General features: G+C 35.9%; 1 protein-coding gene across 1 annotated transcript; it reads right to left on the bottom strand.

The window, feature by feature from the left end:
- Positions 1-678: 678 nt before the first annotated feature.
- LOC140152205 (uncharacterized) lies at positions 679-15,422 on the bottom strand. Its single transcript, XM_072174505.1, has 6 exons — positions 15,161-15,422; positions 9,906-10,000; positions 9,644-9,760; positions 7,330-7,434; positions 6,833-6,937; positions 679-5,894 (listed from the first exon to the last, which is right to left on the bottom strand). Exons 2-6 carry the CDS (start codon positions 9,972-9,974, stop codon positions 4,797-4,799), a joined length of 1,494 nt encoding a protein of 497 aa, XP_072030606.1. The 5' UTR covers positions 9,975-10,000; positions 15,161-15,422; the 3' UTR covers positions 679-4,796.
- Positions 15,423-15,644: the final 222 nt, after the last annotated feature.

Genomic DNA, 15,644 nt, shown 5'->3' with positions numbered 1-15,644 from the left:
CCAGGCTCCCAACTTCAGTTTAGAACCACTGTTAAACTGAAGTCAACCAGGCTCCCAACTTCAGTTTAGAGCCGCTGTTAAACTTAAGTCAACCAGGCCCCCCAACTTCAGTTTAGAGCCACTGTTAAACCCAAGTCAACCAGGCTCCCAACTTCAGTTTAGAGCCGATGTTAAACTTAAGTCAACCAGGCCCCCCAACTTCAGTTTAGAGCCACTGTTAAACCCAAGTCAACCAGGCTCCCAACTTCAGTTTAGAACCACTGTTAAACTTAAGTCAACCAGGCTCCCAACTTCAGTTTAGAGCCGCTGTTAAACTTAAGTCAACCAGGCCCCCCAACTTCAGTTTAGAGCCACTGTTAAACCCAAGTCAACCAGGCTCCCAACTTCAGTTTAGAACCACTGTTAAACTGAAGTCAACCAGGCTCCCAGCTTCAGTATAGGGCCACCTTAAGTCAACCAGGTCTCAATTTGAGTTTAGAGTTCCCGTTTTAAAATCCGATATCATCCAGAGGTTTATGCATGCTCCATTGAAACCAGGCCGTCAAGAGCTACCAGGTTCAGTACATAATTACAATAAGGTAATCACTTTTCATGTTGATACATGGATAGAAGCATGGCCCCTTATTCAATTCAAACTGGGAAAAAAAATCACACAATGTTATTTTCATCAAGCTACTGCAAAGTGTTTATTTCTTTTATTTGTTTACATATGTTGTATATTTATAAGCATACAGCAATATCACATTGTACATTAAAGTACCATCTTAAAAATTTGGAATACTATTATACAAAATATTTCATTCTACATGTATACCTCTCATGTGTTCACAAGTTTGTTTTCTTACACCTTATACATATTAATCTGAGAATTATTCCAACAACTTGGCAGAACTACTTGTATGGCCTATCTTAGGGATGAAATCAAAACTCAATCGCCGGTTGACTGGCGGATACGAGTGGTTGAACCATGTTTTATTGTTTAGAACAATAGAAACCATCTCGAACTAGACAGAACTGCCTAGAATCGGCAGTCGACCACAGGTTGACTTTTGATTTCATCCCTTACTTGTCGATACTATTCCCTAGTATATCATCATCCATATCCACTTGTAAGGGTTTGTCGTACATGGAATTGGCGAATGGAGGTAGTATGTTAATTATTATGTTGCATGGTGCACATTCATAACAACTTACATTAATGGCAGATTCCACAAAAATAACTCCTCGCAGGCACTGACCGAAACAGAAATCAAAGAGCTAATTTCTCAAAAGGATGGCCAAACCCAGAGTATGCAGCCTGAAAGTGCAAATTCCACTCCAGCTAATGGCGATCTTTGAAATTCAATGTTTCGAATTGTGTCACTCATAAATTTATGTACGAGATGTAATAAAACAAATATGTTACTAATTATGGTATTTTCATCGTAGTGTCGCTTTTCACCCTCGGTACTGGGTACAGGCCTACCATCCCTTAAAGCCATTTTATAACATTTGCTGAGAAGAACGCCCTCAAAATTTTTTTTAAATTCTGGTTTTTACATGAATGTAATGTACTTTAGTAAACAAAGATAATCTGCAAAAACTTAAGCCTTAGGTGCTGTAGTTTTGTCAAAATCCGAGATTTTGAATAAAACGCCGGAACCGTCATTTTATTATTACGATGGAAATATTAGTCGAACACGTATGCGGTGTTCATAACACAGTGTGTGTATGTGTGTCCCGCACGCCGTGTACGTACATCAGAGGATCGCGCCTTATTACAACAGCCGGAGTAACATGCATTGGCGCTAGTAGTAAATTCCAATTTTCTTCGCTTTACCTCACTTGTTCGACTCAAAAGTAAAAGTGGACATATCTGACATTAAAAGCTAACATTTCATGGAAAATGTTATATGGCTTTAAAGGAGGATTTTGTGATCCTAGCATCCTCTTTTTATGACATTTTTCATTAGATATCCATGAAAAAAGCTTATTCCCAAAATTTCAGTTGATTTGATTTTGCGTTTGCAAGTTATGCATGATAATGTGTATTACACTGCTCCATAGGCCACTGTTGTAATTTCGTTCTGGTATACCAGAACAAAATTCAAATTTGACAATATTTTTGCTAAATGAATTAATCTGCAAGAAATTTTGGGTACATAAACATTATGTAGCCAGAGGTTTCCAGTGGTATAAAAATCTCAACTTTTTTTGAGAAAAGTGGGAGATGAGGCTGTGGATAACGAAATGCCCTTTTAACCTCCGATTTCGAGTTTTAGGCCTGCAGGTGATATTATTTGTACTTCATATGAATTTGTAAATGTTTATTTTTCTCTGTTTTTCATAACTTTTAACCAAAATAAAGCAAAACTCACGGAAAAAAGGAGAAAGATTGACTGAAAAATCAATTACCACATGCATTACAAATATGACCTACATTGTACTACAAAATACCGCGACCTGCAGTCAGAGCTTGTCAGTACTGAGGGAATAATGGTTTCCCCTCCAAACATGTAGTATTTCTATATTGTTCCCCTCTGATTGTTCCCTCATATCTGTTCTTAATTACACGTTGATACAAAGTACACTTTCATGGAACACATATAGTAGAGTCTGGCGTTACGTTGAAAAACACATTGTACGGTAGAAATGAGTTTTTTGCTACTTCACAGGAAAGACACAATACATACAGATTAAATCTAACCCCTTAACTGTTAATTTTTTTTAAAATACTACATGTTTTCAAACCATTATTTTTGAACATGCTCAGACTAGAGCCTTCATTTACAAAAGCCTGTAACGTTTCATATTCATACCAATAAAGGTAAACAGTAAACCAATTAAAAAAACAGTAAAAAAAGAGCAATCTGAAATACATGCAACAAGACACTCTTGTAATATAATCTTACATATGTCTATATATCTGTCATTCCTAAGTGTGAATTTGTAGCTAATGACTATCTTTGCATAATTATATATTACTATGTCTATTTACCTGTCATCATGTATTTAATACCAATTCAAAAACATGGATCAGAAATGTCTGTCAAACAATGACATGCGCAAGATGTAGCTTAATTCCTGCTGAACTACATGTAAGTTGATACAGCTTATATTATGCAACTTAAGACAGCATTCACCAACATCCACCTTTGTTACAAAGTCAGTAAGTCACTTTGTGAGGAGAAGGAATTTGGATGGAATAATTAATTGTGAAGTAGTCAAGTAGTGTCCGACTCTCCGTTAAACAATCTAATCCTTGCGTATGTCATTATGTTAGTTCTGACGGACAAAATGTATTTAAAAGATAAAGAATTCAGTTAATGTTTGTATTATTGTGATAGTAAAAGTGGATTTTAGTAGTTTACAACCTGGTTTATGCTCTGGCTAATGATGTTCATCAATGTGATGTTTTAGCTGACTTTTCAATTCATATATTGTATTTGATGGACATTTTGCGTATGTTATGTCTTGACGCACATAGTTAAATTTAATTAATTACCCTCACAGGTTCTACTTAACTCAATTTACAGTCTTAATAGTTTTTTGAAACATTTACTTATGCGTTCACTTTCATAACATGTTAGCATATTTTGACTCACTACTGTTACTGATATGCACACAAATTACATTTTTCACACCATAATTTCAGATACAAACTACATTATAGGGCAGAAAAATTGCTTCCATCACCGCATGAAGAGTGCAATACGGTCCCAGAATGCGGTTTATGCCACCCTTTTCCTTTTCTCTTTTTTAATCAGAATAAGAAACTTAATTGCGTACATGTAAAGGTAAAAACATAAAAACACTGGCCGGGACCGTGTATTGAAGGGACTTGAAATGACTTATTGACGACCATTGTTATCGGATTATATTTGATTTCTTAATATTTACTCATGTTGACCTTCAAATGCCAAAAGAATCATCAAGATATTCCAATATTTTCTCAAGTTATGCCAAATTGTGTAAAAAATCCCTGATTTTTCACACAAAATTTCTGTGTAGCGAGAATCATATAGGATTTTGGAGACAAAATGTTCAAATTTTAGGGAAATATAGAATGCTAGAACAAACAAATTAATCATTTTCCTGGACACTATCTGTTCCTATCGATTTTGTTACTGAAATAATTCTTCAAATAACGTTCTATGATGATTTATGTTGGCATTTCCAGAGCCTCTAGCTCTACATTTTATATGTGCTTGCTCAACCGAGGATAATTTGTACACCAGCAACTTGCATATAGTACAATGAATTAAAGTCATTTCCAGTCCCTTCATACACGGAACCTGGTTATATGTAGAGGCACTGTTTGAAGCTACTAGCAAACCTGAGGTGGGATGTGTTTAATCAATAACTGTTACATACGCAGACACAAATGCAGGTTCTTGAAAAGTTTATGAGCGTGTTTTTTGCCGTAGCCAAAAGTACGCTTTACAACGACCGTGTTATGTGACATGTTATTTAAGCAGACGCTGACTGCAATGGACATTGCATGATTGCCCGCTAGTGGTATTTCCTTACTTGGCTATTTGATTTATTTTGGAAATGAAAGATACAGTTCAAATGGTTTTATTTTCAAATTAAAAGAAGAAAATGTGCCATAAATTGAATTTAAAAAAAAGTGACGGTTATGAATGAGGTTAATCGTCGGTTAATGACTTTCCATCAGTTATTTTTCGGATATTGTGAAATATATAAAGATTGGACCTCAGAATATCGGGATATTCCTCGGTTCCAAAGCACAATGTTTAGATATTTCACAAAACCCTTAAAATTAATAACTGAGGTGCAGAAATTACACTAAACTCTTAAACAACGGTAAATTGCATATCTTGACCAATAAGGTAAATTTGTCTGCATATATCATACATGTTTGGTCTACTTAAAAAAGAGTCTTGCATGCATTGATCTGCAAGACTTCGGACTCTGGACGAGATATCATTCTGCACAGCCACATGTTGGATGGTTTGACCAAATGCATACACATCAGTAACTTTGCTTGGATGAGTTGCTCGCTTTAGTAGTACAGGGTCTAAGAAGTTATGTTCTAGTGAACTGAGAGAAAATACCTGAATCTCTGTTAGCTTGCGTGAGTACTTCTCCATGCAAGACAAAGACATGTCTATAAGCTCTGCACGAATTTTCTTCTTGTTACCTCTTCTCTTATACACAAGCTGGATATTGTCAGGTCGCACTTGATTGTGGATAAAACCATTGTCATGAAGCCCTTGAAGGGCTTTGGCAGTATCCATAAAAATCTGCAACCATTGTTCCTTAGATACATCAATACCCTTCTGTGCCGAAATGTTGGAGGCTGTAACCATCGTGTCATCTTTCATTGGAATATTTGGTGAAGTTGTCACCAAGCAATGAACATGGCACGCATCCTCCTTTCTGTATAAACCAACCGGCCTCTGAATACCTTCAACATCCGTGTTCATTTTTAGAACTTTGAATTCCAGTGTCGCTTTGTTGAACCGGTTGGTGTAATCTATAACATACAATGTGGGATTATTACTAGGTATTATATATACACTACTATCATCACTACTTCTAAATAATTGTTTCTTTCTAAAATCTACATCTAAATCAGCAACCCCTTCATGGTCTACCTCATCAAGTTCTGGCTGCATGTAGCAGTACCCAGAACTTAATATAGTTACTGCTTCAACCATGGTCATGGTCCTGCTCAACACTGCCGGCCTTATTCTTTCATGCACACAGTGGGCATGCCGTTCCTTCAGGTCAACCAAGTCTGCAGTGACAGTTGACAGTTGCCTCTGTAGTACTTGGTTGTGTTCTTGCTCTTTTTTTAAATATGTCTCCATCTTTTCCTGTGGATTGGTCTGTGGTGGGGCTTGTTTTGCTGTTGTTATCTTTTGATGAGGCCACATAAACTGACTTTGCTGAAATGCAATAAAAAATATGCTTTGAATTACATGCTTATAGTACTCTAGAGATGAAATTTTCTAGACACCTGTATATTCACCAGATCTGGTGAATACCGATATACATGCATGAGGGGGTTTGAATTTTTTTTTAATCACCCAGAAGTGAAGCAGTTATATATTAATGAAATTTGTTCTGTGTATATTAATCACTGGTCCTTATGCTCATTATGATGCGAAAAATAATGGGGTTTGAATTTTTTTTTTTAAATCACCCAGAAGTGAAGCAGTTATATATTAATGAAATTTTGTCTGTATATATTAATCACTGGTCCTTATGCTCATTATAGTGCGAAAAATAATGGTCTCATACATATGTTTACTTTCTGTCTAAGGTGAAGATTGCCCGTCAATGGCACTATTGCTTTTTGGAAAAGGAATTTCCAAACTGGTCACATCATCCTTAAAGATCCATTCAGTGATCCCAGCACAAGTGTATAAAATTATTTATAGATTGCTTAAAAGTGAAGGATAAGTCATTCAAATTAACATATAATGAACCACTTGTCTTGAATCACTGATATTTCAGTGAAGTAATTGGATTCCTTGCCCCTATAATATACATAACTTTTGTTACCAGTGTGTAGTTATTTTGTGAGAAAAATGCAAAATTAGTCACATAATTTATCAGGGGGTGTAGTACCACCTTAAGAGTGATACACAGGGTGTTATCTAAATAAAGTATACAGTTTGAAAAATGCCGCTATAGATTAAAAAGTATGAGGCCTTGGTCAAAATTCTCTAGTTGATAACTTAATCAACATCTTGTCCTCGTACAGCTAAAAAATCACTAGCACATGACCATATGGATTTGGTGGCTACTTTTGTGAGTACAAAAAGCAGTTGCACGAAGGGGGAACTCAAAGTTTGGCATTCTTTCCCATCCATTTACTAACCTTGTTTTTTTCCACTGCAACTTCTTTGTTTCCCTTATCATTGATCTCTGTCTGGGAAAGGTCATTATTTGATGTACTAGTAGATGGCTCATGCAGGTTACGCTTCTATGTATCAAAAACAAGTGAAAAAAACCAAGTGTTACATATTTTATACTTGCATATTTTATTTTGATTCAGGATTTTAGATTGACATAGACCCGACACACTTTACACATCAAATTGAGATGATACTAACAGAAAGCTCATCATCTTTGCAAACTGTGAGATCAAAGAGATGTTTCTTCAACATGCTTCAAGTATATATGAAAACGAGTCAAAGCCTTGTCCCAAAATGTGGTTGAAAAGTTGATGTTCTATATCGGCCAATGTGTTATTGTTTTGTTTCTAATATAGGACAATCTCATTTCAGTGGGGACCTCAAGGTTGGCATTTAAGTCACAAGTTTTGTGGGTTGATACTTTCAGACTGAAAATCAACATGAACATCCATATACTAACCTTGTTTTTTTCCACTGCAACTTCTTTGTTTCCCTCATCATTGATCTCTGTCTGGGAAAGGTCATTATTTGATGTACTAGTAGATGGCTCATGCAGGTTACGCTTCTATGTATCAAAAACAAATGAAAAAACCAAGTGTTACATATTTTATACTTGCATATTTTATTTTGATTCAGGATTTTAGATTGACATAGACCCGACACACTTTACACATCAAATTGAGATGATACTAACAGAAAGCTCATCATCTTTGCAAACTGTGAGATCAAAGAGATGTTTCTTCAACATGCTTCAAGTATATATATGAAAACGAGTCAAAGCCTTGTCCCAAAATGTGGTTGAAAAGTTGATGTTCTATATCGGCCAATGTGTTATTGTTTTGTTTCTAATATAGGACAATCTCATTTCAGTGGGGACCTCAAGGTTGGCATTTAAGTCACAAGTTTTGTGGGTTGATACTTTCAGACTGAAAATCAACATGAACATCCATATACTAACCTTGTTTTTTCCACTGCAACTTCTTTTGTTTCCCTCATCATTGATCTCTGTCTGGGAAAGGTCATTATTTGATGTACTAGTAGATGGCTCATGCTGGTTACGCTTCTATGTATCAAAAAACAAGTAAAAAAATCCCAAGTGTTACATTTTTTTTACGATTCATAAATATGATGCATGTACGTCTTCCGTTAATTCAATGCGTGGCATTTGTAACAGACACGTTTCAGGACAAACATTTTGTGAAATTCCAAACAATGCCTTTCCAGAGTTATATCCAGCTAGCATCAACAAAAGTTATTCGCTGTCCCAAAAGGTTTTCGGGTGTCCTACTACCCTACTACCTGAAAGGTATCCATATGTGTACATCCATATCAAAACGATGCACTTGTCGGCTCCTATGTGTCTCATTTCAAAGAATAGCTAGGAATAAATACCAGACTCATCTCAAGTGGAGGTCACGTCAAATCATCCCAAGTCACATGGTTTATGAATACAGAGAACATTCCTTAAACATGTGACTTGGGGATGATTTGAAGTGACCTCCACTTGAGATGAGTCTGGTATTTATTCCTACATTGTAGCTATTCTTTGAAATGAGACACATGTAGCAGCCGGCAAGTGCATCGTTTTGATATGGATGTACACATATTAGGTATCGAGGGTGCATACTTTCTAGATCATGCAGCTGATCTTGATGTTTAAATCTAGGAAAGAACTTGAAAAAATTCACATTTTATCAGCTAAAACGGAGCCATTTGACCGTATCTGTGAGTTAACAAATTGTGCGACTACAAAACACGATGTGTTTTAGCGCACGTGTACCCCGATGGTACAACAAAGATTTTTTCCTTTAAAATTGCGGAAACGAGTGAAATAGTGAAACAAAATCCATGAAATAGAGCAGTTAGAGTTAACAAATCTGGATTTTCTTTCCTTGTATTTATAAAAAACATGACAAAGTAAATACATTTCCAAACAGCTTAATTTCGCGATAGAAACAATGTCTAGAGTACACAGCCGCGTTAAACAGAACAAAATTACAGCATATTGGCCAACACGTATGGAGCAATATGCATTTTATTTGCATAACTCGCAAACACATTTAGGGATTAACTTTTTACATGGATTCTCTACTCGTATACAGTTGCACCTGCTGTACATGTACCGGTACCAGAGAATATAGATATTAATTTAATATTGAGTATTTTAATGGCCATACAGTACATGTAGCTCATTGAGCACCCAGAGGATGATTTAAGGAAGCCCCATCATGCACTGTAAAAGTGTTATCACTAGAGTTTCAACTGCCACTTTACTTTTCAAATCCCATTGAACTCTGTGCAAAAGATGTTGTTTTAGAATTGCCCGTGTGTCATTATTACTTGGTCGATTTCAGATTTAAAGTGATGTATGCATGAAGGATAATTCACACCTTCTGTAGATAACATAAAATGTGAAATCGACCAACTTTTTGAAGGTGTTTTTATTGTAAATATATCTGTCCAAATTCAAATTTAACCATGCACGCATGGCAGTGGTGTCATGTTCACTCACACAGCTGTGCTAACCGCAAGACTTGCTGGGAAGTGCTTAAATCATCCTCTGTTGAGCACCGTTCCTTTATATTTGGCCTGAGCGGCAAAAGTACCATAATGTGGCCGAACAGAATTTTGTGATCAATTTTATTTAATTTGTACAGGTCTCTTATACATGTAGGCCTACTGTTGCTTTTATAGTTGGTTAATGCTATGTTATAAGCTATGCACAATGATTTGTTGTCACTCACATTCACAACATTATAAATCTATAGACCTACCTCTTCCCTCTCCTTCTGTCTTGCTTGCCTACGTTTTTCAGTCTTCCAATTCTTACTCTTTCTTTTGTAGGAGTCATTCTTCTTCTTCTTCCTCTTCTTTTGCATGCTGACACCTTCCTTAAATGGGAAAACAAAAATAATAAATTCAGATGTGTAAAATGGTACATCAATGTATCGGTAATCAACATTTCAGCAGTGATGAGCAGTATTTGAAGCAAAATATATCAAATTTCTATTTAGTATTTATCTAAGAAATACTTACATGCACTTGCTCATTCGAGTCATTGTTTGGTGTAGGTGGAAATATATCACAGTCAGAAGATGATGACATAATGATGGTCACATAACAACATCAACCTAAAATGCAAGTAAAAAACACAAATATTTGGTATCACAACACTATTTTATCTTAGGGAACAACCCAAAAGTTCTATGAAGCCCTATAAACGAGAGTCCTTTCGTTAGGGGGTCAGAAAGTCCGATTATGTTTGTAAAAAATGTAACATCGATAAAATAAAACCTTTTTTAATAGTTTTTTATATATATATTTTTCAATTTTTTTGTGTTTTCTAAAGTTCAATATTCATGCTTCAAAGTACTTGCTTCAATATAATTATAGTTGGTATAATTGATTCGGTTTGTATACAAAACTTTCAGTGTCCAGAGGACAGCGTGTGGTGTATATCTAAGTTTTAATTGGAAGACAACTATGATTTCAACATGTATCAGTATCATTTGTGGTTGGGTTCTGATTGGCTAATTGAATAACCTCATTTGCTCGGTCAGGTTGTTCCATTTATGTGCACTAAAAGTACTTACATGTACCATGGTTTGTACAGGACCTTCAGTTGAAAATATACATTTCTGTATGATTTTGGGACAAAATAGCCATCTCATTTGACCTTTGTGAACTTTGCAATATGGTATCACTGCCAGCATTAACATATAAAAACATATTTTGACAGTTCAGAAATAATGTTTGAAACATGATTGTTCAAAATTGAGAACCATGTAAGATTGAAGAAATTTATGTTGAAAATTCGATCAAAAAATGTCCTCTCCGAAATTGACCCAAGACTAAAAAATTATATTTTCTTGAAAAACACTAAGGCCAAGTGAAATGAAAAACAATTTACATGTTTCACGTCCTTCTGAAAAAAAAAGGAGGAAGAGGGGGCTTTTATTTTTTATCGCTAAATCTGTGTAAATACCCATAATTAGAGCTGTGTTAGCGCACACAATAATGCCTAGAAAAAGAAGTAGGCCTCTTTTTATTTGTTGTTCTGAAAGATAGGCCCCTTCTAATGATCACAAAATATAGTATTTTTTTGTTTGTGGTATGGTATATTATAAAGGTCCTCTGTATAGACAATTTCAGCACTAAAAAATGTCAGTGGACTTTGCAAAAATAAAGAAATAATTAAAATATGGGTTAAACAAGTCATCTTGTCTAAGTAAGTCAAGTCATTTTGCAAAAGTTGCAAGTCAAGTCACAAGTCCCAAAAATCTAGTTCACCACGTAAACTTGTATGGTTCAAAATTCGGACCGCTCGCCATTAAGTTGACTGATTTCTGTGTTTTGAAATTTGTTGACGTTTTAATGATTCCTGATTTCCATGCATGACGCTGGTGGGTACCAGCAACAGCCAAACTTCAGAAGAAAAAAAACACGATGGCCGATAACGATGTGATAAGGGACTTTACACAGAGATATTTCTTGCCAAAATTTGAAATTTCTAGGCAAGTTGGCCCTACTTTGTCTGCATTATGTGAAAAAGGACAGTCTTAATTAAGTATACATGTACGTGCAACGCTTTTGATGTTTTGATGTTTTGGGAGCCTGGGAGGGATCCAAATAAAAAATGACAGAGCATATACTTGACTGTGTATATAATTCCTTCACCACGCTGCCGGCTGCCGTACGGAAAAGTCGGTAATAGTCTTATACGATGGACAGATAGTATCAGTTTGTGAATGAGGATTAGGGGTCATTCATATGATTTATTTTCATGACTAAACGGTTGTTTATGCCCGAGGGCGAGGGCATAAACAACCGTTTAGTCATGAAAATATATGAATGAAACCTGTTCATACATACCAGAACATTTTGTGATTCTTATTTCATCAAAATAATAACAAAAAAGTTACTAAAATACACGATTTTCTTGCACTTTCCCTACCCGGCGATCTAACATCCGGGACACCGGGCATAAACGCTATTTATGCCCGGCTCTCGACCAATCACGCGCGCTGTTACATATACATTCCTAATAGCGTGTATGTATGAACACAGACACGACTCAGCTCAAGTCTACATCTCTGCAATAAATTCACAATCAAATCACATCATCCATGCATGACATGTTTGAAAGTTGGAATAGTTCAGTCATCGTCAAAATGTGTCCTCTCCGAAAAATTGGACATACACTGTTACAGACATACAATCACCAATGTACATCATTATAGACACATTTCTGGCATAACTTGAAAATCTGAACACTTGACGCCTAAATTTTTTACAAATTTCCTATTTGAGTTGACCAACTTGCAACACAAGACAAGTCACATGGTCATGTTTTTAGACAAGCGGCTAGGGGACGCAGGGGCCGGGCGAAGGGGTAACCGTCCTTGTCAATCAAATATTTCATCTATTGTGTCCAATACTCATTGTACTTAACCCGATAAGTGATCGATGTATATCGATAAAAATAGGGTCAAGATCGTGGATGAGCTATGGCGGCATGCTTTTTTTTTAAACTTTACATTTTTCATTGTTATCATTATTAATTTTTTATTTCATTTCAAATTGTAATATTTTATATTTAACTTTTATTCCATGCAAGTTTATGTTATGTGCGCACGAGTTAAACTTGGTCAATTTTGCACAGTCGTGCTCTACCGTGACGGTGATGCAGTCGATTTAACCAAGGATTCTCGAGTACTAATATACTTTGGTGGGATAATTGCCTATCGATTGGATTGATTATGATGGATAAACCCATGAACCATGGTTAGGGACAGGCACATCTGAGCGAGGGTGCTATTTATTTTACTTGATAATAAAGCCCTATGTAAATCTGTGCCATTTTGTGCCACTGAAAACACCATTTTTGGAGAAAATGATGAATAAAACCAAAATTAATCTGTTTCAGATGCTCTAGTTTGCATTGACAACAGATTCAATGCTTTAGGAAGCAGAATATTTTTTTTTTTTATTTATTCCTTGGTGAAAATCACCGTTTTAGTCAAAAAGGGGTCAAAAAGGGGCATTTTTGGGAAAAAATTCTATTTTGACCCAAAATTCATCTTCTGACAAAAGGGAAACATAGTATAAAAAAAACTTTCATCCTTTTCACATAACAATTCCAGTTTACTTATTTGCTGGGAGAAAGCACTTTTTGTTATCGCTGGGAAAAATCATTGTTTTTGCCTAAAATGGGCCCAAAATGGCGAAAAATGGCAAAATTTGACCAAAATTAGCACAAAATCACTTTTTACCACCTTAAAATTTGAATTTTCATACAAAATTTCACAGATGTGTTGAAAATGATAACATACATAATATTCAACAAAAATTAGATTAAATTACAGTGAAAACACGGTGGCCCAATATTAATGGTTAGGGCGCGAGCACGAGCACAGTGGGAAGCACGGTGGCCCATTGGTTAGGGCGCGAGCTTCATGATCGGAAGGTTGCGGGTTCGAGCCCCACCACGGCCAGTGTGTTGCGTCCTTGAGCAAGATAGCTTAATTCCCAATTGCTTCACTCCACCCAGGACAGGTGTAAAATGGGGAGCTGCTGGGGGTAATTACAATCTAAGTCGCTGAGAGTACCTGCGCATCAGTTGCGGACTTGGTGAAGCGGAAATGATTCTGATATATCCTTATGGCAGCGGAATAATTGTTGAAGTGTGCTGATAATTGGGGTATGCCTAGCTGAAGCGCACGTTAAATCAAACAACATTTATTTTTTTTTTTTTTTTTAAACAAAAAATTGACAGGGGGGCACAAAAATTATCAAGTCCCCCCATGCACTCCTATGGTATTAAGTTTATCAGAGAAAATGGCCCAATTGGCCAATGGTCGCATGTCACAAGTTGGTACCCCAAAAAGGTGGAGGTGTTACAATTTTTCGAATGTAGGTGAATGATTTATGTCATTTTGAACCAACCCCTTGTCCTATTGAGCTACTTTGGGTCTCATTTTAAAGCTAAAGAACAGGGCTAAAACTGTGTAAACTAGTACTGAAAAGTGAGTCAAACTAAATAAATGGCATCAGCTGGAATTGAAAATTGATGGGGTGGAGGAGCAGGTGGGTGAGGAGCAGGTGGGTGAGGAGTATGTATTAGCATAGGAAAATGTAAGATTTCCATAGTGTTGGTTTGAATAAATTATTGTATCTTCATAACTCCTTGTCATATTGAGCTTTTCAATGTCTCATTTTAGAGGCAATTACTCAAAGAAACAAGATTGACTTCAAAATTGATCAATTTCATATTCCATATTAGTTTCTCATTACATTTTGTATCACAGGTTGCCTCTAAATGCACAGAAGTCAATGCAATCACGTGCAAAAACTGCAAAGGTCCATATCTCCTTTAATATTCATTGTATCATGATAAATGTATGCATTTTCTGAAAGGAAATTGCACAAGGAAACTAATTTTTGCATTATGAAAATGGTAGGAAGTAGTGTTGGGAAAATATGAATGATTAATTAAATTTTAATTAAAAAATATAAACTTTTTTGACGCACCCTGTATATCGTGAACGCGATTACATAAAATTTTTTTAAAGGGTGAGACTGATGCATCACTATGTTGTGAACATATCCTGGAACATTGGACAAAATCCAACTTCAGACATTTGTTGTGGGGTATTTTATGTGAATAAGGTCCAATTTGAGAAAAACGCATTTGAACATTTTGATTTACATTGCGGCCTATGGGCTAATTAGTTATTAATTAGGCAATTACGCCAAAACGATAAACATTTTTGAAGTAAAAATGGTATGAGATGTTGCAGTTTTACAATATCTATAACATATTAAAAAATAATTTTTTGGACCATTTTGACCATGTAACACAAAATGGACCACCTCATGACATGCGACCCAATGTTCCGACAGTAATTTCATCATAACTTCACTTAGGAATACAGTAGAAGATTGGTTTTGGTGTCAAATTGTTTCCGAGAAGTTCTCTCTTCCAATAAACAACAATTCATGTTAATAGAATTAATTTTAAATTTTTATGCCTGTCCCTACCATGGTCGAGGTATTTATTTATAATTATATACCTATCGGTGATATGTCACTGGCTATAAACTTTGGCGGACAATAGAATAACCACTGATTGACAAGGTTACCCCTGCGTCCCCTAGCCGCTTGTGTTTTTAGTACGGTACATTACTGTTGTCTACAGTAAGCTTATTTCATGTACATCATGTACATGTGATGTGTACACAACATCATGAACATGATGTATTTAGATTTAAATTTATTTAAAAAGTACTCACACACACGCTGCAGTATCACCACGGTTTTCACTCAGGGATCACACTCCTGACGGATTAGTATTGAATCTCGTGATGTCAGATCAGTCTGCGGTTATCCAAACCCATGAAATTAAATCGTGAAAACGAACAAATTCGTTTCATAGAAATTGCCGGGAGAAATTGGAAATGAGCGGGCATCAGCAGTATTTTTCTGATTCCGGATCCGGTTCTGATTCCTGATTGAATCCAAGATCCAAGTTCTGTCATATGTTCATGAATTTGTGATAAATTTTGCTCAGGGTTACCAAATAATTTCAGCCCGAATGGCGGGTCAAGTAAACAAAAACAAGCCCAAATTTTCTCTGAACTCATAAACTACTATGCTATGGATACAGGAAACTACTGAAATCGTAGTAGCCAAAGTTGACAAGTCAGAAGACGTAAATTGTTTTTAAACAACTTCTTTTCTATGAATCAATAACTGAAAGAAGTTGTTAAAAGACGC

This window comes from Amphiura filiformis, chromosome 1 (assembly GCF_039555335.1).
Source record: "Amphiura filiformis chromosome 1, Afil_fr2py, whole genome shotgun sequence".
Lineage (NCBI taxonomy): Eukaryota > Metazoa > Echinodermata > Ophiuroidea > Amphilepidida > Amphiuridae > Amphiura > Amphiura filiformis.
Note: the sequence above shows the minus strand (reverse complement) of the source record. Positions and strands in the feature narration are given on the sequence as shown.

Coding starts and splice junctions, on each gene's coding strand:
- LOC140152205 (XM_072174505.1), bottom strand. CDS start 9,974: ATGTCATCATCTTCTGACTGTGATATATTTCCACCTACACCAAACAAT. Junction 9,761..9,905: donor ACTCGAATGAGCAAGTGCAT/GTAAGTATTTCT, acceptor TTCCCATTTAAG/GAAGGTGTCAGCATGCAAAA. Junction 5,895..6,832: donor TTGCAGTGGAAAAAAACAAG/GTTAGTAAATGG, acceptor ATTGCATTTCAG/CAAAGTCAGTTTATGTGGCC.